Source organism: Girardinichthys multiradiatus, chromosome 15, assembly GCF_021462225.1.
Source record: "Girardinichthys multiradiatus isolate DD_20200921_A chromosome 15, DD_fGirMul_XY1, whole genome shotgun sequence".
Classification (NCBI taxonomy): Eukaryota; Metazoa; Chordata; class Actinopteri; order Cyprinodontiformes; family Goodeidae; genus Girardinichthys; species Girardinichthys multiradiatus.
Genome location: NC_061808.1, coordinates 39,979,797 through 40,006,206, shown reverse-complemented (window position 1 = coordinate 40,006,206; position 26,410 = coordinate 39,979,797). Strand labels below are relative to the sequence as shown.

The 26,410-nt window shown below is 39.2% G+C and overlaps 1 protein-coding gene across 1 annotated transcript; it reads right to left on the bottom strand.

Moving 5' to 3' along the window:
* Positions 1 to 719: 719 nt before the first annotated feature.
* Positions 720 to 26,161, bottom strand: gopc (golgi-associated PDZ and coiled-coil motif containing). The gene is made up of 9 exons (XM_047388430.1): positions 26,054 to 26,161; positions 25,627 to 25,942; positions 23,751 to 23,915; positions 15,049 to 15,224; positions 8,257 to 8,422; positions 8,072 to 8,167; positions 5,150 to 5,314; positions 4,841 to 5,009; positions 720 to 1,968 (listed from the first exon to the last, which is right to left on the bottom strand). The coding sequence occupies exons 2-9, from the start codon at positions 25,885 to 25,887 to the stop codon at positions 1,853 to 1,855; spliced, it is 1,314 nt and encodes a 437-aa protein (XP_047244386.1). The 5' UTR covers positions 25,888 to 25,942; positions 26,054 to 26,161; the 3' UTR covers positions 720 to 1,852.
* Between the last annotated feature and the right edge of the window lie 249 nt (positions 26,162 to 26,410).

Genomic DNA, 26,410 nt, shown 5'->3' with positions numbered 1-26,410 from the left:
ATCGAGAGGAGCCAGTTGAGGTTGCTCGGGCATCTATACCGGATGCCTCCTGGACGCCTTCCTCGGGAGGTGTTCCAGGCACATCCCACCGGTAGGAGGCCCAGGGGACGGCCCAGGACACGCTGGAGGGACTATGTCTCTCGGCTGGCCTGGGAACGCCTTGGGCTCCCCCTGGAGGAACTGGAGGAGGTGTCTGGAGAGAGGGACGTCTGGGCGTCTCTGCTGAGTCTGCTGCCACCGCAACCCGGTCCCGGATAAAGCGGAAGATGACGGTGACTTTATAAATATATAAAAAGGGAGATATTTAAAATGTCTTCATTGAGAGTCAAATTCTTTGTTTGTATCACAAACTTGGTGAATACAGCTAATTCTGATGGCTCAGCCTGCAGGTGTGTTGTTACATTTCTTATCATTTTAACTTACATTAACAATTATATATTTTTTAATGAATTCTATTTTGTGCAGTGAAGCCTCTGGTTCCACCCATAAATACAGTCTATAAAAACTGTGTTTAAATGCCAAAAGCACGTATGCTGTTGTTACATCTGTTAGCTCATTAGCCTTTGCATTTATATGATGTTCCCCTCTTACCGGTGTTTGAGTGGAACTCTATGACAAGTTCATTCATATCTATTAAACAGTGAGAGAGAGACACTTTAATGCTTTACTTAAGTAAAAAACAAAAAACAAAGCTGACATAAAATTCTTTAAAGTTTAGGTAAGAGTTATGACAAATAGTTTATTTAAGTCAGAACACAAGCAGGTGGATAAAGAATGATTCTGCCGAATATAAATAGAATGCAGAGTTCCGAGGTGCATTCAAATCTCCTCTTAGTTTGGAGTAGACTATGTTTTGGTGGATTTGACCACTTAAATTAGGAGGTGTTCCCACAGAACCAACAGCATTAATAAGCAAACACAGTAACTTTAAAGATGGACAAATACCAAACTAAGAAAATGAACAGGATTATATCTCTATTAATAATGGGGATGATTACAATGGCCTCTTCTAAACATATTTATGATGTGATTTAGTTGGTGATTACAACACTGACCTACCACGCTTTGAACTACCAACTAAATATATGACAGGACAAATATTCATGACAGGATAGATTTTTATGGACTTTGACAAATTTCCTTAGAGATTAAAATACGCATCATGCTGTCTGAAATTATTTGATTTAAAATACCTCAAGAAAAGTCAAGAATTTGACAACACAACAAATGAATCAAAGAAACCTGTGGAGTGTTGTTAGCCTAAGAGCTACAAAAGGACAAAAGGGTCATCAAAGGGGACGTTCTATCACCTGATTACACAGAGTTCACACACCAAAACATCAGAGCTAAAGTCACCGTTTTAAAAGAAAAAATTAACAAACACACCCTGGAGGATGTCTGAAAATATAGGAAACTTAAATGAGTTTATTATGAAACCCTTTCTACTTTTCTAACTTTTTTTTCATTATTTTCTGTCCACATCTTTTCTTAATAAAATTCCCCATACCAGTATTTCCAATACCTAATAATGAAGCAAAACACTATATCTCCTGAAAGATATTATTAATAAAGAGATTAACCTTCATGTAAATCCTGAAGTATTATCCTGTCTTCTCCCATGGCTTAAAACCTATTCTCAAATATCCCACTCCCATTAACACAGCATCAAACACTGACATTCACATAAAATTCCCAGTGATATTAGAAGCCACAACCCACAAACATCACTTTATGTAGGTCAAAAGACAAAAATGGGAAAATGGACACTAAAAGTCAGTTTCTCCCTGTTCCTCAGATTGTCACTGAATTGTTTCAGTTCTTGTCCAAAATCTCTAGTGGCCAGTTTGGCAATTTATGAAGAGTAGCCTGTTTCTGGAGGCTTTGAGGGAGTTTCCTGTGGATTTGTCTGAGAAGGAATCCCACGATTTCCATTCTCTGATCCATTGCTCAGTGACATCTTCTCCAGAGCTAAAATATGAAGAAAAAAGAGCCATTAAAAATACAAAACTTTTTAAAGTACATCTATGTCACAAAAAACCTGATGCATGTGGAAATCTCTGTATTGGCATGTTTGCAGAGATACTATCAGTTAAAGCTCGTTGGTTTCCTTAAACCAGCTTGACAGACTGAAACACTGAGCTGAAATATCAGCAAAAGAGAAATGAAAGTTGAACTTACAAACTCCAAACTGAAATTCTTCATACCCAGACAACACATGCACGGTGGAGGTGAGCTCTCTGAATCTAACAGTCTTTCACAAATAGGTTTATATTGTGAAAACTCAATATGTGAGTAGCTGGTGAGCTGAGTTAGATGAGCTCCGCTTTGCTTCATCTGGTGGTTTATTCCTTTTACGCCTAATTTAGCTAGATTAGATAGAGGTCTGAGGTCATTTTTGTTTAGCCTTCTATGTGGTCACACAATGCTTAAGTGGTAAACATATCCCCATTGTAATGAGAGCAACTGTTACAATGTTGCTTTATGATTAAGGATTCTGTCAAAATCTTATTTTTTGTAAAAAAAAAAATAAATAATTAAAGGAAAGACAGATCTATGTTATTCATATAATCTGTTGACCTCGGGCTCTTTTGTCTGATCAAACAAATGTTGAATGTATGCACTGTGTTAATTCTGCTGTTAGGGGATACATGTCTTCATTTTTATCTATCTAGTGGAGGGCCAAGAGTTCTGTTCATAGTTTCTACTTCATTGCTCCTATTAAAATTAACCGTAATGGCCAAAACAGACGTTTTGTTCCACTGCTTTTAAAAGCAAACAAGTTGCTGTTACAATACTGCCACTAAGTAGTTATTAGTTCATTATTACAGAGAGCAGGTGAAGAATGACACTTAAAGCTGTAATCCATGAATTTTTATTGTTAAATTAATTTAAGAAATGCTTAAATTTGACTATCTGTGTTCTATGATGTAAAGCAGGTAATCTGTGATCATTATCATTTTACTGTATCCCCTCTTCTGGCCTCTACAGCTAAACAAAAAAGACACACACCTACAACTTTGACCAATAGACTTGCGTATTCATCTAAAAGGAGGAAACAAGGACCAAAGTTACCAATTCCTTGACTACTTTCTACTTCTCAAAGAAAATTTAAACAAAGAAAAAGTGCTTTCACAAAACGTCATGAGACGTTTACGACATTCTAGTAGAATTTAGATTGGAGATGTTTAAAAAGCATGGAGGGACCTTCGAGATCTACAAGGGCTCAAAACTGATGGACAGTTGGCAAAGTATCTTTTGAACAGGTAAAAACTAAATAATTTATTACATTTTAGCAAGTTATGATGAAGTTTCTTATAAATAACACAAAATAATGCTGTAGATAATTGTAATATGATGCGTTTTTTGCTCTAGCTTGAATTCTAACCTGACCTACATGACATGTGATGTCAGTCTTTAGTTCAATTCAATTCAATTCAGTTTTGTTTTCATATAGCGCCAATTCAGAACACATGTCGTCTCAAGGCACTTTCTATTCAATCGAATCATATAGATTTCAAGTCGGGTACATACATTCCAATTAATCCTAACTATCAAACAGTTCAGTCAGATTCAGTTTATTATTGAAATTGGGCAAAACGTTTTTCTAAGGAAGCCAAGCAGATTGCATCGAGTCAGGGAATTGCAGCATTCCCTCCTCCTGGATGTGACAGTGGACAGTCACTTGCATTGAATTTGCAGCATTGACTTAGTTTGAACATCAATCTAACCGTGGAAGAGGAGGGACAGGAACGAAAGGGGATTCATCTTGAATTGTCAGTAATGTAGGCTAATGCCTGGTTCCAGGGCTTAAAGTAAAAGAACAAATCGTGAGCCTGAAACGTTTTTTGTGGTGGTTATAGGGAAGAAATCATAACATATTGTTGCTCTTGCCAATGTTAATTAAAAACGATCTCTCAAAAGTGCAAACAACTGCTTTTAACATAAACAAGTCAACTTCAAGTAACAACGACTTAAATGTGGTTCCAAAACATTTAAACTTTAAAAAACAGTTTAAAATGTCTGTGAGTCAGAGGACCTATTTAAAAACAACTCAACACCAAAATCGAACAGACACATTTCAGTCCATTAAATTTGTCAGAAAATGAGAATAACCAATATTACAACCTAAATGAATTATTTATTCAGAGCTGGTTTGCAGTTTTTTTGCCTTTGTAAATGTTCTGGATTATAAACAAAGTCCTGTAAGATCCCCAATTTGAGGTCGGAGCGGTCATGGCGTCCTTCCGAGCACACTTACACACCACACACAGCAGAATATCTTAAGAGCCATCACAATAATCGTGGTATGAAGATCGGGTACAAAATCTGCTGAATTATGCTCTCTATTCACACTGCTTGCCCTGTGCATGCACGTGTGTAGGGGAGTCTTTCAGCTCCTTTCGGAGGGGAGGGGGAGCAGAGGCGGAGCTAAAGCAGAGGCGGAGCAGAGGCGGAGATAAAGTCTTTATGGTCCATTTACCATAAAGACTTTATGGTAAATGGACTGAACTTATATAGTACTTTTCCAGTCATACACACTCAAGAGCCACATTACACTAGAGCCACATTCACCCAATCGCACACACTAACGCTCACACATTCATACACCGATACACAGTTCCTGTAGCCATCAGTCTCCAAATTTCAATTTAGTCTAGTCTTAATATTATTTATTTCTTTTATCTTTCCTTGTCTTAATGTTTGTTATTCTGATACCTTTCTCCAAGCAGGGAGGTTTTTAAATCATTATTCTAAAGTATTGAGCACCTTCTCACTTTTAAATATGTTGTCCCAAGCACTTTTCCTTTAGAATGTACTTGACTAGAATCTTTCCTCTTACCCGGAAGTGAAGCTGAGCTATTGCTCGGTGGTGTTGTTGTGCTGCTGTCCTCCAGTTCATCTAGGTAGAGTCGGTACCGGTGGCCACTGTCATCTTCATACTCCACATTCTCATCATCACTGTCCACTTCTGGGGCCACGTATACCACCTCGAACTCAATTTGTCCTCGCTGTCACAAACACCCACAGTGAACATGTTCAGATGCTTAAGAAGAAATGATTATTTAAGCCATTGTGCCTCCTGGTCTTTTCTAAAGAAGAATCTCTACAGTTACAAAATAATTCTGACTAACCTACAAGAAGGTATTACCTGCTGAGACAGAATGGTGACAGCCTCCTTGTGCTTTGCGTCTCGCAGATTGATGCTGTTTACAGCAAGGATGGCATCTCCAACATGCAGACCTCCACATCTGTCTGCAGGCTGGTTGGGATGGATTTCTGAAATCAGAATAGGAACACCGTGTTCCTTCCCACCCTGAAGACCACAGACACGTAACATTATGTCTTCACCGAAAAATACATGGAATTTATTTTATACAAATTCAGTCACTTCAGTTTCCTCTTTATTTACACGCAAGGTTTAAAAACCAGTTAGCAAAAATGTATAAAACCTGTAATATTACAGTTCAAATCTAAAGGTTTTAACACAATGCCTAAATATGGAGAGAAGAGGAAGAGAAGATAAACTATTACACACACAATACATAGAAGAAACAAAAAGTTGAAATTTCTATTGTAGTACTATAGTACTTATAGTACTATTAGCAAGTGTATACTCAAAATACAAAGGCTTCTTCTGCCTGTACAAGTCCTTCTCAAAATATTAGCATATTGTGATAAAGTTCATTACTTTCCATAATGTCATGATGAAAATTTAACATTCATATATTTTAGATTCATTGCTCACTAACTGAAATATTTCAGGTCTTTTATTGTCTTAATACGGATGATTTTGGCATACAGCTCATGAAAACCCAAAATTCCTATCTCACAAAATTAGCATATTTCATCCGACCAATAAAAGAAAAGTGTTTTTAATACAAAAAACATCAACCTTCAAATAATCATGTACAGTTATGCACTCAATACTTGGTCAGGAATCCTTTTGCAGAAATGACTGCTTCAATGTGGCGTGGCATGGAGGCAATCAGCCTGTGGCACTGCTGAGGTCTTATGGAGGCCCAGGATGCTTCGAAAGCGGCCTTTAGCTCATCCAGAGTGTTGGGTCTTGAGTCTCTCAACGTTCTCTTCACAATATCCCACAGATTCTCTATGGGGTTCAGGTCAGGAGAGTTGGCAGGCCAATTGAGCACAGTGATACCATGGTCAGTAAACCATTTACCAGTGGTTTTGGCACTGTGAGCAGGTGCCAGGTCGTGCTGAAAAATGAAATCTTCATCTCCATAAAGCTTTTCAGCAGATGGAAGCATGAAGTGCTCCAAAATCTCCTGATAGCTAGCTGCATTGACCCTGCCCTTGATAAAACACAGTGGACCAACACCAGCAGCTGACACGGCACCCCAGACCATCACTGACTGTGGGTACTTTTAAAGAGAAGCCAGTGAGCTTCATACGCAACTATACAGAAGCCACCTTGGTTCAAATTTTGTTATCAATCCAATCATTATTTTTAGGGTCAGATTCAGATTCCATTGCATGCACTTCAAATTATTTCACCTGGTACCTACCCGATGTTGTCTGTGTGGGGTAGGGAGCAGTTTCAGGAAAAACACCCCATATATTCCTTCTATTAGTTCTACTATTCAGTTATTTTTGGCCAGGTGTTCTATTATGCCCCAAATACAAATTTTCATTATTTGCCATCACACTTAATTTTTCCTTTCCTTTTTCCTAAAAAATATTTTGTTTCAAATTTTTTATGTATGGTGTTTGTCTGTAGTTGTTTAGGTGTTAATCATCCATCCAGCCATCCATTGTCTTCCGCTTATCCGGGGTCGGGTTGCGGGGACAGCAGCCTAAGCAGAGAGACCCAGACGTCCTTCTCCCCAGCCACTTTGGCCAGCCCGTCAGGGGGAATCCCCTGAATTCCCAGGCCAGCCGAGAAACATAGTCCCTCCAGCGTGTCCTGGGTCTTCCTCTGAGCCTTCTCCCGGTGAGACGTGCCTGGAACACCTCACCAGGGAGGCGTCCAGGAGGCATCCTAACCAGATGCCCGAGCCACCTCAACTGGCTCCTCTCGAAGTGGAGAAGGCACTCTACCCTTTTTGGGATCAAGACCATGGCCTCGGACTTGGAGGCACTGATTCTTATCCCGGCTGCTTCACACTCAGCTGCAAACTGCTCCAGTGAGAGCTGTAGATCACGAGCTGATGAAGCCAATAGGACCACATCCTCCGCAAAGAGCAGAGAGGCAACCCTAGGGCCACCAAAACGGATCCCCTCAACACCTTGGCTGCACCTAGAAATTCTGTCCATAAAAGTTATGAACAGAATCGGTGACAAAAGGCAACCTTGGTGGAGTCCAACCCTCACCGGAAACGAGTCCGACTTACTGCTGGCAATGTGGACCAAACCCTGACACCGGTTGTACAGGGACTTAACAGCCCGTATCAAAGGGCCTGGTACCCCATACTCCCGGACTACCCCCCACAAGATCCCCCGATGGACACAGTCGAACGCCTTCTTCAAGTCCACAAAGCACATGTAGACCGGTTGGGTGAACTCCAATGCACCCTCCAGGACCCTGCTGGGGGTGTAGTGTTCCATGGCCAGGACAATAACCACACTGCTCTTCTTGAATCCGGGGTTTGACTATCCGACGGACCCTACTCTCCAGAACCCCCGAAAATACCTTACCAGGGAGGCTTAAAAGTGTGACTCCCCTATAGTTGGAACACACTCTACAGTACATCTTTTTGAATAGGGGGACCACCACCCCAGCCTGCCAATCCAGTGGAACTGCCCCCGATGTGTACACGATGCTGCAGAGTCCCATTAACCAACACAACCATACAACATCCAGAGCCTTAAGTTACTCCAGGCGAATTTCATCCACCCCCGGGGCCTTACCACCGAGGAGATTTTTAATCACCTTGGTGACCTCAGCACCAGAGATTAGAGAGCCTGCCCCAAGGTCCCCAGGCTCAGCTTCCTCAGTGGAATATTGAGGAGGTCTTCGAAGTACTCCACCCACCGACTCACAACGTCCCGAGTCGAGGTCAACCCCCCCCTTCCCCGTGTTCCTCATTTAGGAAGAAAAAGTACTATTTACTGTGATAGAGATTCCCAGGCCTTCATGATCCTCTTTCAGGAGAACCACCTTTCTGATGGGCCCCACCCCTTGGGTTTTCTTCATAGTGTCAGGGTCCTGTGATTTAAAAAATGATTAAAAATGAATGAACTTTGTGAAAAAAGACAGAAGTAAGAGCTTTTAGTTTAGTGCATTTTTAATCTTACATGTCCCACAGGAGAGGGAAGAGGCTTTTTTGGGTCACTGCGACCTCGACATGCACGGATGACTGTTTTATGGCGGTGGAGGTGAATCTCTGCCTCCAGCTGATTCCACAGTTTGTCGTGGGCTGGTCCTTTCATGTCACGACCAAGTAACTGGATCTGTTGCACCCTAAAAGGGAGATCATGTGATTATCTACTAAATTCTAATAAAATGTGCTTCTCACAGCTGTAATTCTGAATTGGGGACACCCAATCCTTCAGGTTAAGTTGAGGTCCTAATAAAGAGACGAGAACAGCTGCACAACCCATCTTACAAATGTCTGTGCGCACAATGTTTCAAATGGACTGCCAGGATGCAATATTTGGTAGGCTTGGATATTTTCCTGTAACTGATTTACTGTTGTTTTATGTACCCTGATTTAAAGACGTGTAGCAGCAGCCAGCTACTTTCAGAAAGCAAAGCAGCTCAACAGCAAAAGATCAATCCTTTGGTAATTTGCTAATTAGACCAAACACAGGGGGGCAGCATCCATGTGTGCTTTGGTAAAACAGCTGCCTACACAGAACCAGCTGAGTGACAACACTTTGATGATTGCTTTACATGCTAGTTCTATTCTGTGACTCTTTGTTAAAACCCAACATTGATCAATGAATCAAGTTCCAATAAGTTGATTCACTTCAAAAGAGATGACAACCTATCAATCGTACACTTTAATATTCCAATTTTAACCATCTAAGGAAGGGGTCCCCAACTAAAATAGCAGGAGGTCCACTACCTCCATCATCCAAACGGGGTCCGAACATTTTAAATCAAAAAACCTTATTATTTTTTCCTTCATTTTTATGTAACTTTTAAAAACACGAGTTTTTGTTTTTTAACTACTGGTCAATTATTCATACGCCCATGAAATCATCTGCTAAACAGAAAAGTGCAATCCAATTTAAGTACCAATATTAAACGCACTTTGAATGGCTTAGTCAAGCTGGGTCTGTACATTGTGGTATAACAGTTCTGCTGTCATTGTTGTGCTTGTGGCAGGCATGGCAATTTGCTTAACCTTTACCTTTGATCATTTCCCAGCCAGTGAAAGGCTTTGTGTGTTTCCCTAAAATCCAATGTACTCACAGTGAACACTCTTATGCTTGCTGTTGTGCTGTAAGAGACTGTTATCAGCCATGTAGCTCGATCATGTCCCCTCAGCTCATTTATTCTCCTTGTCCTACCATCAGACCCAGGCGGGTAGCTTTGGTTGAGGTTCTTATGTTTGGTTTCATAATGTCTCTTTAGATTTCACTCTTTATAGGTCCAACTGATTACGAACATATAAGGCAGACTGGCCTTACACCTGATGGAAGTTAAAAGGAAAGCATATGCTTCTCAGCATTCATATTTAAATTGGCAATTTTCAGTCCAATTTACATATTTTGACAAAGCCTTCTTCTTTTACTTACCAAGTCATTGTACTGTGAGCAAGCGGGAGCTCCCAAGATAGTAACCGCTATTAACAATAACGTTAATAGCAGTACAGCACACTACACTGATGGCTGTATTAATAAGCAACAGCAAAATTATGCTAAACACTTTAACCATCAAAATCTTGAGTAACTTAAATACTTTGAATAACTTGTACTTTTAAACACTGATCAAAAGAAAGGTGCATTTTATACACGTAAATGTAAAATGACAGTAAAGACAGTCAATAAAAAAACTTATTTAAACTCTGTTTAAAAGAAAAGCCAACAGGCTTATTGTAAAATGATTATCTTTCTTGGTCAGAAATCAAATATGTAAAATTAGCATAAAGCCTGGCACAGATGAAAAATGTGTAAAAGCAGCATTTACCTGGACAACAATACACCATTGCTATTTTCCCCACTTGCTACAACTCATTCTCCCGTTGTCATCTGAGCTCTGGTGTAAGTGTGTTTGGGGTCTGCAGAGTCAACTCAGGTGGCCTTGATAACCAGGCAGTGGGATCATGGAAAGGACAAACTACCTACCACTCGTGTCTTGCTTCTTGTGGGGAGCTGGGAGATAATCAAAGAGTTTCACTCAGAAAGAAAGCCACGGCCAAATAAGCAACTGCATGTTCAAAAACCCCAAAAAAGCACAACCCGTGACTCACAAAATTTGCAAGCGACTTTAGGGAAAAAAAAAAGTCCAAAATCACTCATAACAAGCGGACCTAGCCTACACTGGTTGGCATACAACAAAGTGGTACATTACCGCCACCAGCTGGTTTAGAGTTTGGCAAGTACACCTCGCTGCGGCAAACAGAAATGGGTGGGGACGGACCACATAACAGATCCATACCATATTTGGAAATGGTACAATTGCACTCCTAGAAATGAAGGGGCCGCTATTTCCTATACCAGCAGCGGTATGTCACTTCTTTTTTTTTTCTTTTGAAATCTTTATTGATTCCGGCTGTTAAAACATAATAATAAACAACATAGCCGCAATATCTCAAATTTTTAAAGAAAATGTTCATTAATTCCGGTCATAGTTAAAATAGAACTATACAACTATACATATAACAATAAAATACATTTACACCTAAACTATTGTAGGTAATTTACTTTGCTTGTATTCCTCATTTTTTTAAAATAAGAATATTATCCAAACCACAAACAGAACAGTTAAAAAATGATATATTTACAACTGTTGTAGTTTGTTGGTTTTACTCTTTGTTTATTACAGCCATAGACAACTTAACGTCACCATTTTCTTAGTCGTGGAGAAGTGTGGAAAGGAAGGTATTCATATGAAAATTAAATAACACTGTGCTGCACAAGAGTAGGTCAACTGAGCCAAAGCAAAGGGAAAATTTGTAAATGTACATAATATTTAAAGAACACATTTTGTAAACAAACAAAAAGATAAATGCATAATTCCAAAGGCTCATGTATTTCACAAAAAAACTATTGAAAATAAAATAAAAATAAAAAAATTACCAAGAATGTGTGACAACTAAATGTGAAACGAAGTGTATATAGAAAAGCTATGACTATTCTCAGTGCTTGGCAAAACAGTAATGACCTTTGACTATTGTTTTCACTTAAAACATTTGAAATTAGATTTCACCTACATAAAATAGATAATTAACAGGTGAGATCAACTGGAGTAAATGTTTTGCATCATTCAAGTCAGAAAACCGGATTACCTTCGCAGTGTTAAGATGTTCCTCCTGCAACCGACGATACAAAGACTGTCTGGGCTTCAAAGAGAATAGAAGACGAGGAGGGAGGGTATCCTAGTTACCAAAGTGAAGGTCTACCTGGACACTGCCCTGACAGCACTGAGAATCAATAAAGAAAGAACAAAGACATACCACAGCTGGTATAGGAAATAGCGACCCTTCATTTCCGAAATGCAATGGTACCATTTCCAAATATGGTATGGGTCTGTCATGTGGTCCATCCCCGCCCCTTTCTGTTTGCAGCTGCCAGGTCCTTCTCGAGATCCTGCAGGAAACACATTTGCTTTTTCCGCACCCCATCTATTTTGGCACCAATGAAAAGCAGGGAGTCCCACCTTTGCGGGGACGTATTGCATGTCTTCATATGACGTTTTGCGATCACGTAATTCCAGTGTGTGGCCAAGGTTATAAATCTGGCAGTAACTTTCGCCACAGCATATTTTAAGCACTGCTACGCACATAGCTTGCTTCTGTTTCGTGTTTGGTCTGTACATTTTGAACTTATAATGTCCCAGAAGTGTAAAATGAACAATTTGGAAGCCTTGGAATCTATTATTGAGCTTGAAGTAAAAGATTCTTCGGGCTGCAGTTTGGATTTTTAAGTGGATGAAGACGAGAAACTTCTTCTTGGGACCGGGTTCACTAGTAAGTTATAGTGTTACTTTTTATTTCCAGCAACTTTAATTACATGTTAGCTATTTCAACATGCTTTACCGTTTCTTACGTTTGTAATTACTGTAGTGTCGAGCGTCTGTATTTTTATTTGTGATTGATTGAACCAGTTATATTGCTATACCTTCTTCTTCAAGATGAGAAGTCTATTCTGCAAACCATTATAGTTACAAAATAAACATGATGTGTCAGATTGTTACCATTGTGTTCCTAAGCTTATTATAAGTCAATGTCAGATCCAACTTCATTTTTAGCATGCCATTTAGATAAATTTAGTTTTCAGCATACAGTTCTGTGCAAAGGTTTTAAGCATGTGTAAAAAAATCCTGTAAACAAAGAATGATTTCAGAAATATAAATGATGGTTGTTTATTATTATCAATTTACAAAATGGTAAGTGAGCGAACCCAAACATACAGCCAAAATCAATAAGAACTATCTTCAGCGTAAAGTAGAACAAGACAAACTGGAGGTGATGATCTGGCCCCACAGAGTCCTGATCTCAACATCATGGAGTGTGTGTGGGATTACTTAGATTACATGAAGAGACAGAAGGATGTGAGGAAGCCTCCATCCACAGAAGATCTGTGGTTAGTTCTCCAAGATGTTTGGAACAACCTACCGGCCGAGCTACTTCAAAAACTGCGTGGAAGTGTACCTAGAAGAACTGATGCTGTTTGGAAGGCAAACGGTGGTCACACCAAATATTGACTTGATTTAGATTTCTCTTTTTTTCATTCACTGCATTTTGTTGACTGATGAAAATAAATGATTAACACTTCCAGTTTTGAAAGCATTTTTTGTTTACAGAATTTTTTCACACCTGCCCAAAACTTTTGCACAGTACTGTATATCTTTCTGTTTCTGCAGACGATTGTGCAGAAAACGAAGATGACGTGTTTGAGCCACGTGCCCGTCAGCTATGTATTGCTTCAAGGCCCATGAAACACAGAGTAGCTTCTGTCCCAAGAAAACGGAGCAGCTCATCCAAGCCAACAAAGAGAGGTAAATGACTCTCGAGGCGGGCGAGTCAGGCTACCTCTAGACCTAGTGATGACAACAAGGACAAGTGGCACTCTCCAGGTGAGCCTGACATTGAGGCACAAGCTCCTACATTTACCTTAAGCCATCCTCCAGGACCTAGACTTGACAGCACAAATTCATAGTCACTGCTGACCCTGTTGAAGCTGCTTTTTAGTGCAAGCCCCATCCGGAACTTAATCAATGATACCAATTCCAACGCGCAAAGGAAATTCCTGTGGTCACAAAGTTTGTTTATTTAGTTTTTATCGCTAATTATTGCACATTTTTTTAAATAGTTTTTATTGATAATTGTTTTTGCACATTTGTTTACATTGTGCAAATTCTTGTTTTCTATAAAATTCCTCCAGTTGGAGATAAAATGATACAATTTAGTTCCATTTTTTTCATTATATTAATTTTATGCTGTGCACAATTGTATATTTTGATGATATAGAGGGTAAATGTCATGACCAAAGGCTATGTATTATATATTACATGGTACTGATATGTTTGATTAAACATGTAATTGTGGAAATTTCCAAACCCCTAACACATCTCTCACATCTATCTGTAGTTTCTCATTTCAAACTGGTTTATTTCCCAATAAAATGATAATTGGTAAGATACAAAAATGTACAAAAATGGAGATTAACACCAGTTTAACAACTACAGATCTGTTTCTCTGCTGCCACAATTTTCAAAAATACTAGAAAAGCTCATCGATGGGTTAGAATATATTTTAAAAAACATAATTTTAAACAGCGAAAGTTAATATGATTTTAGATCAAAACTGTCAACAGCACTGGCCATACTAGAAGCAACTAAAGAAATAAAAGGAATAACATGATGGGAGCCAAGTTAGATTAGTGGGCGGTCCACCTGTGTTACAGGGTGAACTGTATTCACACTGCCGTACAAATGGAGATACAAGTGTCACTGACCTCCCTGTGATGCCTTAAATATTATTATCGACTATTAGTAATAACAAAAACCCTAGATATTTTGTTGTTTGTAGACTTATATTAGGCCGTGATGGTATTATATTCTGACCAGTAAAATTATGTAACTATCAGAACCCAAAACATAAACTCACAGCCAGAGGCGGCAGTTGTAAAAACTGAAGAGTTTTTCCCCACAATCACCACAAACTCTGATCTCCTTCAGAGCCTTTTAATGAACCCTGCTGAAGGTTGACCACACAAACAGGGTACCTTATAAAAAAAAAGCTGGAGCGCTGGTTGTGAGGAAATGTATTAATCAACAAACCTCATCAGCCATAATACTACAATACATAGTGCTGAGACTCCAAACCTTCTAACACAATGGATTTGACCATGTCGACATTTAAGTCAAAGGGCTTCAGAAACAATATGCGCAAGACCAATGGAAGTCTAATCCACCTAACATTTACCACAAATTCCACTACAAAGGACCGCTTTTTTACATGTATTCGCGTGTGTACATCATGTTTCGCCACAAAAACATTAAAGAAAAAACCACAAGGCAGGAACTTTGTTTAGGAGAGCAGCAACAAGCGTAGATGTCAAATCCCATTTTTAATCAGGAAACTATGGGCCTGATCTTCAAAATTTCCAAATAAAGAGCACTAAATTGCTGGTGCAAAATAAAATAAAAATTGTACGAGTAATGAGTGGTCGTGTTGCGTGTGATCTACAACGATTGCGTGCACAATGGATAACAGGTACAAAGGAGGTGCAGACCAGCCTATTTAAATAAGGAAAATGTGTGTGGTGATGGCTGTCACTATAAAGAGTGTTGGAGAGCAGAGTGGCCACAAAAGAAAGATGAACTGCATCTGTCCAATCAACCGCACTTCCCTGAAAACATGTTATTACCATCGACCCTAACTTAGTTTAAGAATGTGAACACAATCGTCTTACCTGCCAGCCAGTTCCTTGTCCAGGTATTTAGCAGCTAGTCTTGCTCCGTACACCTCAGCCTGCAGAACTGCAATGTGTCTGCGAAGGGCCTCATTTTCTTTCTTAAAAAGACGGACTTCTGCTTCCAGTCTCACCTCAGTTAATTTCTCAATCCTACTAGCCTCGAACTCCTGTTCCTAGAACAAATACAACCCATGTAAGATGCAACAGGGACAGTAAAACAGTTTCTAGTTTTTATAGTACTTTTTGTTTAATGTAGAAAAACAGAATATTAACCAAGAATCCAGAAAAAAAATTATTACATCAAGTGGACCCTGTCATTCTGGATGAACTATCCATAACGCCTCTTCAGTGCTCTGACAGAGAGAAGGTACTCCAAGATTTCACGTTACATAGCCTGGTTTACTGGTCCCTAAGAAGAGTAAAACTGTCCTGTACCCTTATCAGGAAACTCCAGCTGGTCCTTCTGGTGTTTCTGGAGACTGTGGTTCCAATGACCTTCGGATCACTAAAAGGCTATTCCTGGGCAGTTGTACACTGATCTTTCATCTTTCTCACATCAATCGTCACTGCAAGTGAGATCTTGTATGGAACTTCAGACCGCGAATAGCTAATGGTCAATTTCTTTTTCTCCCCTTTCTAAGTAATCTCATCAATAGCTGCCTTCCTCTCACCAAGCAACTTGCTGATGGACCAGTAGCCCATTTTAGCCTTTGACAGCTACTTTGTCTTACACATGGGGTGTGGAGGTTGGGACGGAAGAGACTTATTCTGTGGACAGGTTTTCTTTATACACAGAACAAGCTGAAATCAGGAGTAACTATAACCAGTTCCCTGATTGACCTGTGTGTCACATGGGCACATAGCCTCTGGCTCAGTGGGATCCAAATTTCTGGCTGAGTTGTAGTGGATTACCTTCATTTTCTGCACATCGGCCTGTATTTTTTTTAACTTCTTCATGACCTTTGGCTTTAGTATCATCAATAGCTGTCAACACAACCAGAAACTGCAATAACTGCAGCAAAAAAAAAAATCAAACACAATGTACTTACTTTAAATTTCCCCGGAAAAGAAATCCAAGTATTTATTGTAAAAGCGGAACTTAAAGTAACTGCATTTTATTTAGTTCAGCTATTTTGTTTGTCAGAAAAAAAAAAAGCTTTAATCTTATTTTTCCAGGTATTTAAAAAAGGGCTGTCCTAGGGGCTGTTTGGAAAAAAGGGAAGTACAAGCGCACCATTTAATGAGGCTAACAATCCAGGGTTCAACTCCCAGCCCAAATCATTTACTTAATGTCTTGTCCTTCTCTCCATAACCCCCTGCTTGTCTGCTGAACAGTCAAATAAAACCCACTAGTGCACAAAAAACATTCACCTGTGCTATGGGAAAATTCTTTTTAATGCTCTGAACTTCCCTTACCTCTCTCCCCTCTGACCTCTGTGTTTTGTTACCCTAGAGGAGGTGGTCTGTAAATTCATTACCAGGGGTTTTGAAGTGGGTGTCTAAAGGGATGGTAGATGGGTGCCCTCATAAATAACTTTGTTACCCGAGGTGGGGTTTAGGGGACCATATTTCCAAAACTCTTAAGTTGAGATAACACCCACATACTGTTTAAATACTGTCTGTAAACTCTTGTTCTGGGCACTGCTTCACTGACTAAACTAAGTGACAGAGTCTTCAAACGGCGAAATGCCTTTGAATAAACTTATAAAGACAAAGTCAGGTCTTTCTGTTGTTAATGAGTTGATTTCTCTCCAACTTTGATAAGAAAATCCATAATAATTTGGTGTCACAAACAGGATCCGACGGGCCAGAGGAATCCGCAGGAAGGAATAAGGACGCCTGGCCAGCCTGGAGATTAAGTTGTCCTCAGTCCACCTCTATTTAACAGAGGGGAGTCCTGGTGCCTGCCTGCGGCTTCTGGCTGATCGGATCTGAACTATTGATCTGCAAATATATCTGGCTGAGAAGTTGCTCTGAATTATATAATATATATTATTTTTTTATTACACATTAACCATCATCTCCTAACTAATTAATTAGGTTCCGGAGTTGGGAGAGGGAGGATATCGGCTGAGGGCCAGGTTACCCTGTAAGGAATACAGGGAGGTTCTTATTGGTAACAATAAGATAAAGCAAAACAAAGGGTTTTGCGGGTAGTTTTTTGCAATTTTCTACACCTTATAAAGGAGAGAAGCCAGACGGCAGACGTGTCGCTGAATGGGTAAAAAAATGGTTTCGGAACCTCAAAGGCATCAGGGGTGGGTCCTTCTCCAGATTCTGCGATTTATAAAATAATGAAAGGAAAAGGTGGGGATAATTGTGTTAAATGTGCTTTAATTTGGGTAGATAGGTTTGAAGAGAAGTTAAGTTCATGTGACACGCTTGCTTGACGTTGACAGATCTAGCGGGTTAAAATATTATTTTAGGGTTAGTAAAGTATCTTCAAAAGGGTGATAACTTAGCTAATTTAATACTTTCCAGTTAATTCTTTTAGAGAAACAAGTTATTTTTCGTTGTGAAACATTCAGGGTCAATTATTCTAGTTATTAAAAGTTATTAAAATACAGAGAAAGTTGCATTTCCAAAACTCAGCAGTAACCATGTGTTTCTATGTCATTCTCATTACAGATCTCATGAAGGAGCATTTTCAAAACCCACTGCATGTGTAACACCTGATGGGTTTCTCCTTCAGGTATTATTTTCTGTTGTCAGAGTTTGGATCCCATAAATCTAATGGGTAGAGACCTCATGAAAACAGGCTTAGTTCTACTGCAGATGGTCTTCATACAGTTTCTGACACAGTACTTACAGTGAGGTGCAGTTTTTGTCCGCAAGGGCTAATTGACGCTTATGGAAAGTACAAATTCATTGTTTTTCACAACAGCTGCTGGGAAGAGGTTATATTAGTTTTTTCTTCCCTTTTCTGATTCATGCAGCATGTTCATTTACACTGTACCTTATATCTGGTCCTGACAAAACTATGAAAGGTTTGGTTCTGCAGGTTCTTTTTTCTTCCTTTGGGGAAGGAAAGGAAACCTAATCAGTTCTGTGTTGCATAGAAATATTAAAACACTTGTTATTTTCTAAGATATCACTGGCTAAAACTTTTGAGAGTACCGTATTTTCCGCACTATAAGGCGCACCGGATTATAAGGCGCACCTTCAATGAATGGCCTATTTTAGAACTTTTTTCATATATAGGGCGCACCGGATTATAAGGCGCATAGAATAGAAGCTACTGCAGTCAAACGTTTGACTGGGGTTGCGTTATGCACCCACTAGATGGAGCTGTGCTAAAGAGAATGTCAACAAAACAGTCAGATAAGTCAGTCAGTCAAACTTTATTAATACACTACAAACCAGCATTCTGATAACTCCATTCACTCTCATGGTAAGATCTCCTCTACATAGAATTCTATTGAATAGAGCCAACCGCACGTTAGGAATGCATTGGAGTCTATGAAGTTGAAGTTAAAATCAAACGTTAGTTAAAACGTGAAAAGGAACTTTTCCCTGATTCAGTAAACACGTAAAAGAAACAGTTTGATGCACTAAATCAAACGTTAGTACATTCACAATATAGTAGCGTTAACTGTTGAATTCTCTCGCTGCTGCTCTATTCCCATGTTCGACTGCGTAGCTGACAGCCTTGAGTTTGAACTCAGCATCGTAAGCGTGTCTCTTGAAAGGTGCAATTTTGGGGTCGTTATACACACACAAGTGGTGTTGGACTAGGAGTAAGCACAGTACAGGTGTTTACCGCTATTACTTCGGCGACACCCCTGACTACGGTAGCCGTAATGCTGCAAGCGGTGCGGCTTTGTAGTTTACCAGTTGTACTGAAACATTTTGACAGAGCGCCGTGTACAACCAGTATGGATCAACCAATTAACCAATTGATCCATATATAAGGCGCTCCGGATTACAAGGCGCACTGTCATTTTTTGAGAAAATTAATGGTTTTTAAGTGCGCCTTATAGTGCGGAAAATACGGTAATTGGTTTGTTAAACACATTTTCCTTGGTAAAACAAACCTTTAAAACGAGAACGGGAAAAATTGGGTTATTTTTGAAGGTAAGAAAGATTCTGATTGGACAGTGGTACCACACAAAAATAAACTAATCTCATGTTCCCTAAAAGACTCTGCATGAAAAGGCCTTCAGAACTGTGGAATTATTTTCCACCACAGTACCAAATTTTTTAAGCATGCTTTTCCTTTATTTTAAAACAGATCTGTGTTTTTGTTTTGTTCTTGTTTTTTTTTTTTAGCATAATGTTTGTCTGAAGCTTCTTATGAAATGGGTTAGGAGCAAATATGATCTGAGGTAAACTAGGAGCTGTGAACTAGTGATTTTTAAATCTGATTATTGTCCAAACCAGAAATAATACGCTCTTAGATTTGGAGATATTTAGCCAATCCTTCAATTTCTGCAGAAAGCTAACATCATTGTTCAATGCAGTAATACTCAACATGTGGTTCCTGGACTCCTGAAGCCCATGAGCCATAGATTTTGGGTCCATAAAATTATTATACTTAATTAAAGGTAGACCGATTACCTATTAAAAACAGATCTAAGCCAATGATGAGTTCCAGTCATTTTGGTGGCTTTGAAATGCAATAATACTCAAAATTTCTACTCTGGGGAACACAGATTGGGGCTGAAGAGTTTTGTTTGGAGCCAAGGTTAGGATTATTATGACGGAATAAAGACAAGTAAAATCCTTCATTTTAGGGAAAGAAAAGGAATAAAAGGTCCTCTCAACACTAAAGAGGATGGTCAGCTCAAACTACAGTCTCCTTGTTTGATTTCTTAGGGTTTAAAGATTAAAAGAATACCTAGGAGTACAAAGGTACACAAGGTAATTTCAGATTACTAAGAAATAAAATATTGGAACATTTATCAGCATTTAGATTATTAAATAGATTAAAATTTCAAGGGGGCCGAATACTTTCGCAAGGCACTGTATATACAAAACTTTAATTAAAGAAAAATGTAATAAATAAAATGGACTAGACTGTAAAATTATGGAATATCATTGACAATACTTGGAGGTGATTAGGGGTTTCACCCTATAAACCCCACTTACTCCTGCAGCTCCCTGTCTGTCTGCTCAGCAGGGCTTGGGTCTCCCTAACACCATCAGCTGTGTGGTGGAGACCTGAGCACAGAAAAACACTGCAGGCAAATCACCAGTCTTTAATAATTACAATGTGCTATGGACATTTTATTTAGTTTTAGTTTTAGCAGACTCTGTTGAACTTTACTGCACGCTAAGGAGGTAGTTCAGCCATTTGATTCAGGTGTGTTGGACCTGTGACGCGTCTAAAGGTCGCAGGACACCAGCAGAGATGTTCATAAGTAATATTTTGCAAGTCCAAAACAAGTCTTGATTGTTTCACCTCAATTCAGAATCAAGCCTTAAGTCTCTAATGACAGAAATAAACATTTTCTCATCACATCCATGACATCTAGGTCAGCTCTAACTCTGTATTGCTGTAGACTAAAAACCTATACTGTTTGTCCTTTAATTATTTTATGCAATAATTTATGTACTTAAATTATTATATGAACATTATCTATTAATCTTTTAATTTGTATTACCAGTTATCTTTCTATCATTTAACACCTAATTTATCATCCCATAATCTGCTACAGCTGATTAATAATATTTTGAAAATTGCTCAAATGTTATATTTACCCCTTTTGAAATAATATAATCATTTCTGTTCTAAGAAAATGCTAAAAAGAAATTAAAATGTCTAAATGTTGAATTTCTGAATAAATCCAAGTATTTTTTGTATTTGTATTGACTAAGTTAACAGCTGTTTATCCCTGTCTTCATTTTGTCCACTCCTTCATTAATATTTGATTAAATATGGTTCGGAGCGTTGTTTTCTCCCTCTGATCCGGAGATTTTTAATAATATTGGGAAACAATTTTTATAGTAAAAATGTTTAAGGGATAAATTAGAATATAATAAATGAGACAATGTACAATACGTAAACAAACGAGTGAATGAAAGAAACCGGTGTATTATTTTGATATTTCCAGCGGGGAATTGTCCTTGTAAGGTTGCATTAAGAGAATGTCGGAGGTAAGTTATGTTTATTTTGTTCTGAAATGATCCAAAATGATTTAATACAGCATTCAATAGCACACAGATATGGTCATTATTAGGAAGCTACAGCTAATATCAACCGATTGTTATGAGCCATTAAGATCCTATAATAACTGACCAACCGCACTGACTAATAATCAAGTGGATCCTTTCACAGCAAAACATGAGCAGATGCTGCAGTCTGTAGCTCACATTCCAGCTTCGTCTCACTTTTCATACATGTAAACAAGACTGGAGTCTCAGACCAGGGGCCTGTATTAAAGATTGCACAGCTTTCATACTAAAAGTTGGCGGTAGGGAGAAATTCTGTAACTTGCACTGGACAAAATAAATTCAGATGTACGAAACCGTGTACAGACATGTCACAGCACACGTAGCCTTCGTACATCCTAATTTGCGGTGAATTCCGTGCAGCTGCACGCGGCGCTTGGACCACCCAGTCCCTGCCCCTAAATACATATCCAAAGTAGTATAAATAACCAGAAGTCACCAACCGTGGGTCCAAATAACCATGGCAACGGTGCTGTTACAGTCCGAACTTGTTCCTTTCGGCGGAAAAACACTAAGAGAGACTGTGTCTGCACACTATGAGGGCTATTTGTGGTGAATTACAGCAAACCAACAACCTAAATGACATCAGTGACTCAAACCTGACTGAAAATAAAATGTTTGTCGGCTTGAACCTGTAGTTCTACAATGTGTGTATCCAAACCAAACGGCACTGTCTAGCTGCTGAATTGAGCTCATTCACAGCTCAATGCTGATTATTGTGATGTGAATATGCCTCCCATATTTCTATTAGGAAGACTCCACACACACTATGTAGGTTTGTTCCCAACAAAACTATTATTAGATTAATTATAATTATTTTTATAGTATAAAGTAATCATGAGTTTAGGAAACCATTTGCACATCACAAATAGGTTGCACATATATTAAATGAAAATGCCTTTTATTCACAAAAGTATATTTACGAACAAATGGGGCCCTTATAGCAATTTGAGTCCAGTCCATAGGTCTGATTACATTCAGAAATTGGCTCCTCGCTACAAATGAGAGCCATAAATTAGTGGAACTTTAGATATCTGAGCAACATACAGATGAGACGGTCCCATATGGCTGACGTGGCCCAGCTCAGGGATGACTGCTAAATACCTGACCCGTCAGTCAGCTCCATCTGAAAAGCGTCGATTGAAAGGACCGCAGCATAGTGAGAACTAGAACTAGTACCTGTGATGCACGGTTCCTCCTGGAATCCCTCTGTAACACTGAGGCCAGCCCCATGCAGTGCTCCTAAATAATTGCCCTGGACAATCTAAACCAGTGATAAGTCATGCATCATCATGTACCAGCAGATCAGTACAATCTCTGAAAACCGCTCCCTGACTTCTTCCATTGGCTATGTCCTCCAGCTGTGCCAAAGCTGCCATCTTTCCACAATTACGTGCAACTTTATGTAGCTATTTATGGACGTGTGACCAGCTTTCCACCTTAGGAAACATCACACCTGACTTTTTTGGAATTAATCTGCTTATCGTACACTGTTCTCTTTTTCAGTTAGAATGAAAGTGCCCCTTAGATGATTCACATGCATTTTATGCTCCTAAGCGCACAGACCGATGAACATTTCCATCTGCAGGTGACTAAAACAAAGAAAGCTTCACAGTTTATATCCAACGGAGGTTGTTTCACACTCCTTGATTGTGCAGACAATCTTGACCAATAAAGCAGATTCTGATTGTTTCAGATTGTAGTTCTGCAGTAAACATGCAACCAGACCCCACCCACTACAGATCACTTTGTCCTTTCACAAAATACAAGACAATCAGCTGAAATCACAGGCCATGTCAGCCTACAGATTGCAGAAAATATGAAATCAACAGGTGCAGTTTACAAGTCGCAGCCTTCAAATGTGGAGAATTTCCACAGGACTGAGCTGTGTGTCACGATCTTTATGTATACTGTCTTAATACATTCAGTGTTTTGAACACAAGCAAAGTTGCCGCGCACCATTCTTAGCATGTCGTTATCCACGTCAGATTCTGAAGATCAACATATTTCTCAGATGAGATGGACACGGGAGGACTATACGATGTTTCCAATCTCCGAGCACGCATGGACCGGAAAGCTGCTGCTGTCTTTGCTTCATGCTACCTAACACTTACTCTGCAATCCCTTACAGTTCATAGTGGTTACGGATTTATTACTACTTCCCAAGTTGGTTTAGAAGCGTAAAATTGGTCGAAAATAGGTCAGTATCAACCCCTTTCTGTGTCAGGACATTTTAGTTGATTACAAAGTGTAATAAACAAATTTAGATCACAGAATGAGAGGACCATCTGAAAGGGGCTATTCCCAGCAGAAGCAATACCTGGATTTATTGAAGATTTTGTAGCCACATGTAGTGAGTCAGGTAGCCCTTTAGGTAACATCATCATTCAATAAATTATAGTAACTAATGTTTGAGGTGAAGCACCAGTTAACCCCATTAGTCCTATACCATTAAAAACATCAAAAATGTTTTTTTTAATGTTCACTGAAAAATGCACTGATGCTGGACAGTCTCTTTTCCTACATACCAGTCTGTCTTTGATGGTGTCAGAATCCTCTGCTTTACCCTGCTTAGCACTAAGTTGGAGCTGCAGAGCATGAAGTTGCAGGAGCAGATCATGGACCTCCTTTTCCACCACTGTCCGCTCAGATTTAGCCTCAGTCAACTCAGAGCGCAGGTCAACTAGCTGGGCCTAGATCAGACAAAAGTATAAATGGAGGAGTAGATATGTGGAAGAGAAGAAGGGTGGAAAGTGAAGATGTGTCAGATCAAAACAATTGTGCTGACCTTGAGAAAAAACAGGAAAAGATGTCATCTTATTACTGGTGTCACTGATTACACCATAACAGCCTAGGCTGTTTACTAAAAGCTAATAAGCACTAAACAGGTTACCCTAGCAGGACCGATGAGCATTATGAACTTTCTAACGGCTTGCAGCTCTGAGTAAACATCTAATGATTTTTATGTGTTGCATGTTTTTTCTTTATAGAAATTATTCAATTTAAATGTAAAACCTGCATGTTTACAAATGTATGTTAGAGGGACTACAGGGAATTCTCTTCACATTAGTAAAGTCTGATTTGTTTATTTTCAGCAATCTTCATCCCTCATATGATAATGAACATGTGCTTTGTGTTACATATCTCAGTAAAATAATTATTCTAATATGCTGCATATCATGCAAAGGTCTTGTATGCAATAAATTATGACCAGTAAGATCAATGCAATTTGCCAGATTCTTAAAAATCTTTCTGGGTTGAGCAGAATGCTTCTGAAAGAGAAACCAAGCAAGATAAGAAAGTGTGCAATTCAACAAAAACTCTCCGTTTCTGTCAAAATATAAACTGTGAGCTGGTTTATAAACCTAGCAGCTTAAGTATTAGAAATTATTTACATGTTCCTCAGAATCTCCTGTGGCTGTCTAGCCAAGTCAGAAAGAACATTTAACTGGCATTAACTATTTAGGGCTAGATCAGTGATGATTAAACTTCAACATGCATTATGCATTAACTTTAGTTTAAAATAACAGGAATAATCCTCACCACACTATCATAGAGGAACAATGACAGCCTTAGTGAATCCTTTGCATTGAATCATATTATGAAAATTAAGTAATGCTGATGGATACCAGGAGGTAGATGCTGATTGATGCACAAATAGATTCCACTCTGGTAAACTGTGGGTCAGATTTGCCACAACAATATGTCCTAATGTGTGCTCAAGAGTAGAAATAACTAATCTGCCCATCTTTTACTGCAACAAACCCAACTTAAAGAATGCTGGAATTTAAAATATGAAATGAGTTCTATCAGCAAATTCAACATCACACAAGAAAAATATTAACAATTAAAGAAAAAGCAACAGTGATAAAACCTTACTCCTAATTAGTAATGGTTAAAAAAACAAAGAGGAATTGAGCCACTATGATAAGATGATCTAAGACTTGTTGCATGGAAAATAAAATAATAATTCGTATATCTCAGTTTATTCACAGAATATTATCTCATGTGGTTACAGGGTTGTTTAGTAATCCAGATTTCAAAGTGGACTTAATTAATATGCTGCTGGCTCTGTAAAGAGGTGGAACTTGGTGCAAGACCATCTGTTCAACTGTCTCTGAAAGCTGCCTGCAGACACGGAAAATATTTTAAGTCCTGAGGACCAAATGTCGGCTCGGGACATGAGTCCACTGAACAGGCCTGCTGTCATATGCTTTAGGCTGACCAGGGTTGGGTTTATGGCAGAGTTCACCTGGTTAACCATCCGACCGTTATCCCCAAAGAGAAATCAGGAACATTAGCATGAACAAGTCAGCTGGGACTGCTCAGTCCGGGAGAACTGCACTCGCTCGACTGTAAAAACAATTAAATAAGGATTCACTGATTAAAAATATGCTAACTAACCTCTAGTTTGTGGTTAAGCTGGAACACCGTCTGGGTTTTGTGGCAGAGCTGGGCAAAACAAGAGCTCAGACTGGTCATTTTCTGCCTTCCTTCGTAGGTTATATCCACTTGATCAGGGTCTATTTCTCCGAGTAAAAGATCCACGTCCACAAATGCCTTGTCAAACTCCTTCTCCAGCACCTCCAGCCACCGAAACATGGACATACCAGGGCCAAGGCCTGAGCTGTGGCCGGACGGGGAGCAGCCAGCTGAGGCGGACATGGTCAGAGCCCGTCAGTGAAGTTAGCCCAGAAGCTAACTTTGATCACCACTTTCTCTTGTAGACGAAGAAGAAAAGCTGATTAAAAATCCTTAAACGACGTGACTACACCTCGTATTTATATATTTAAAAGAAACTTGACAGACTGTTTTTATTTAAAAAAGATACCGTGTAACCAGGAAGTCTCACATCCGGCTGACGATCTGAAGCGACTTCTTCGGTTTATCGGTGGTTGGCAAACAGCTATTTGGTGCTTTACCGCCCCCATCTGGTAAGGGGTGTGGATCATGAATGGCAGTTTTGTACTTCGGATTTTTTTACAATAATTTTTCAATTGAACAATAATAAATATGCTGCACGAGGAGCAAACTACATTCGAATTCCCATGAGATTAATTGTACATTATGTAAACAAATAAAAAACTTCACAAATGCAACTGGTTTCGAGAGGCTTACGGTTAATTGAGTGGCTTGTAGATAGTTCCCACATGACGTCACACGTCCTACATCTGGGTGCTCCACAGCT

Bases quoted from the DNA above. Each gene is read 5' to 3' on its own strand.
- gopc (XM_047388430.1), bottom strand. From the start codon at position 25,887: ATGTCCGCCTCAGCTGGCTGCTCCCCGTCCGGCCACAGCTCAGGCCTT. The intron at 8,423-15,048 runs GTAAGACGATTG...TCTCCCTTTTAG, and splicing joins GACAAGGAACTGGCTGGCAG to GGTGCAACAGATCCAGTTAC. The intron at 1,969-4,840 runs GTAAGAGGAAAG...TTCATATTTTAG, and splicing joins TAGCTCAGCTTCACTTCCGG to CTCTGGAGAAGATGTCACTG.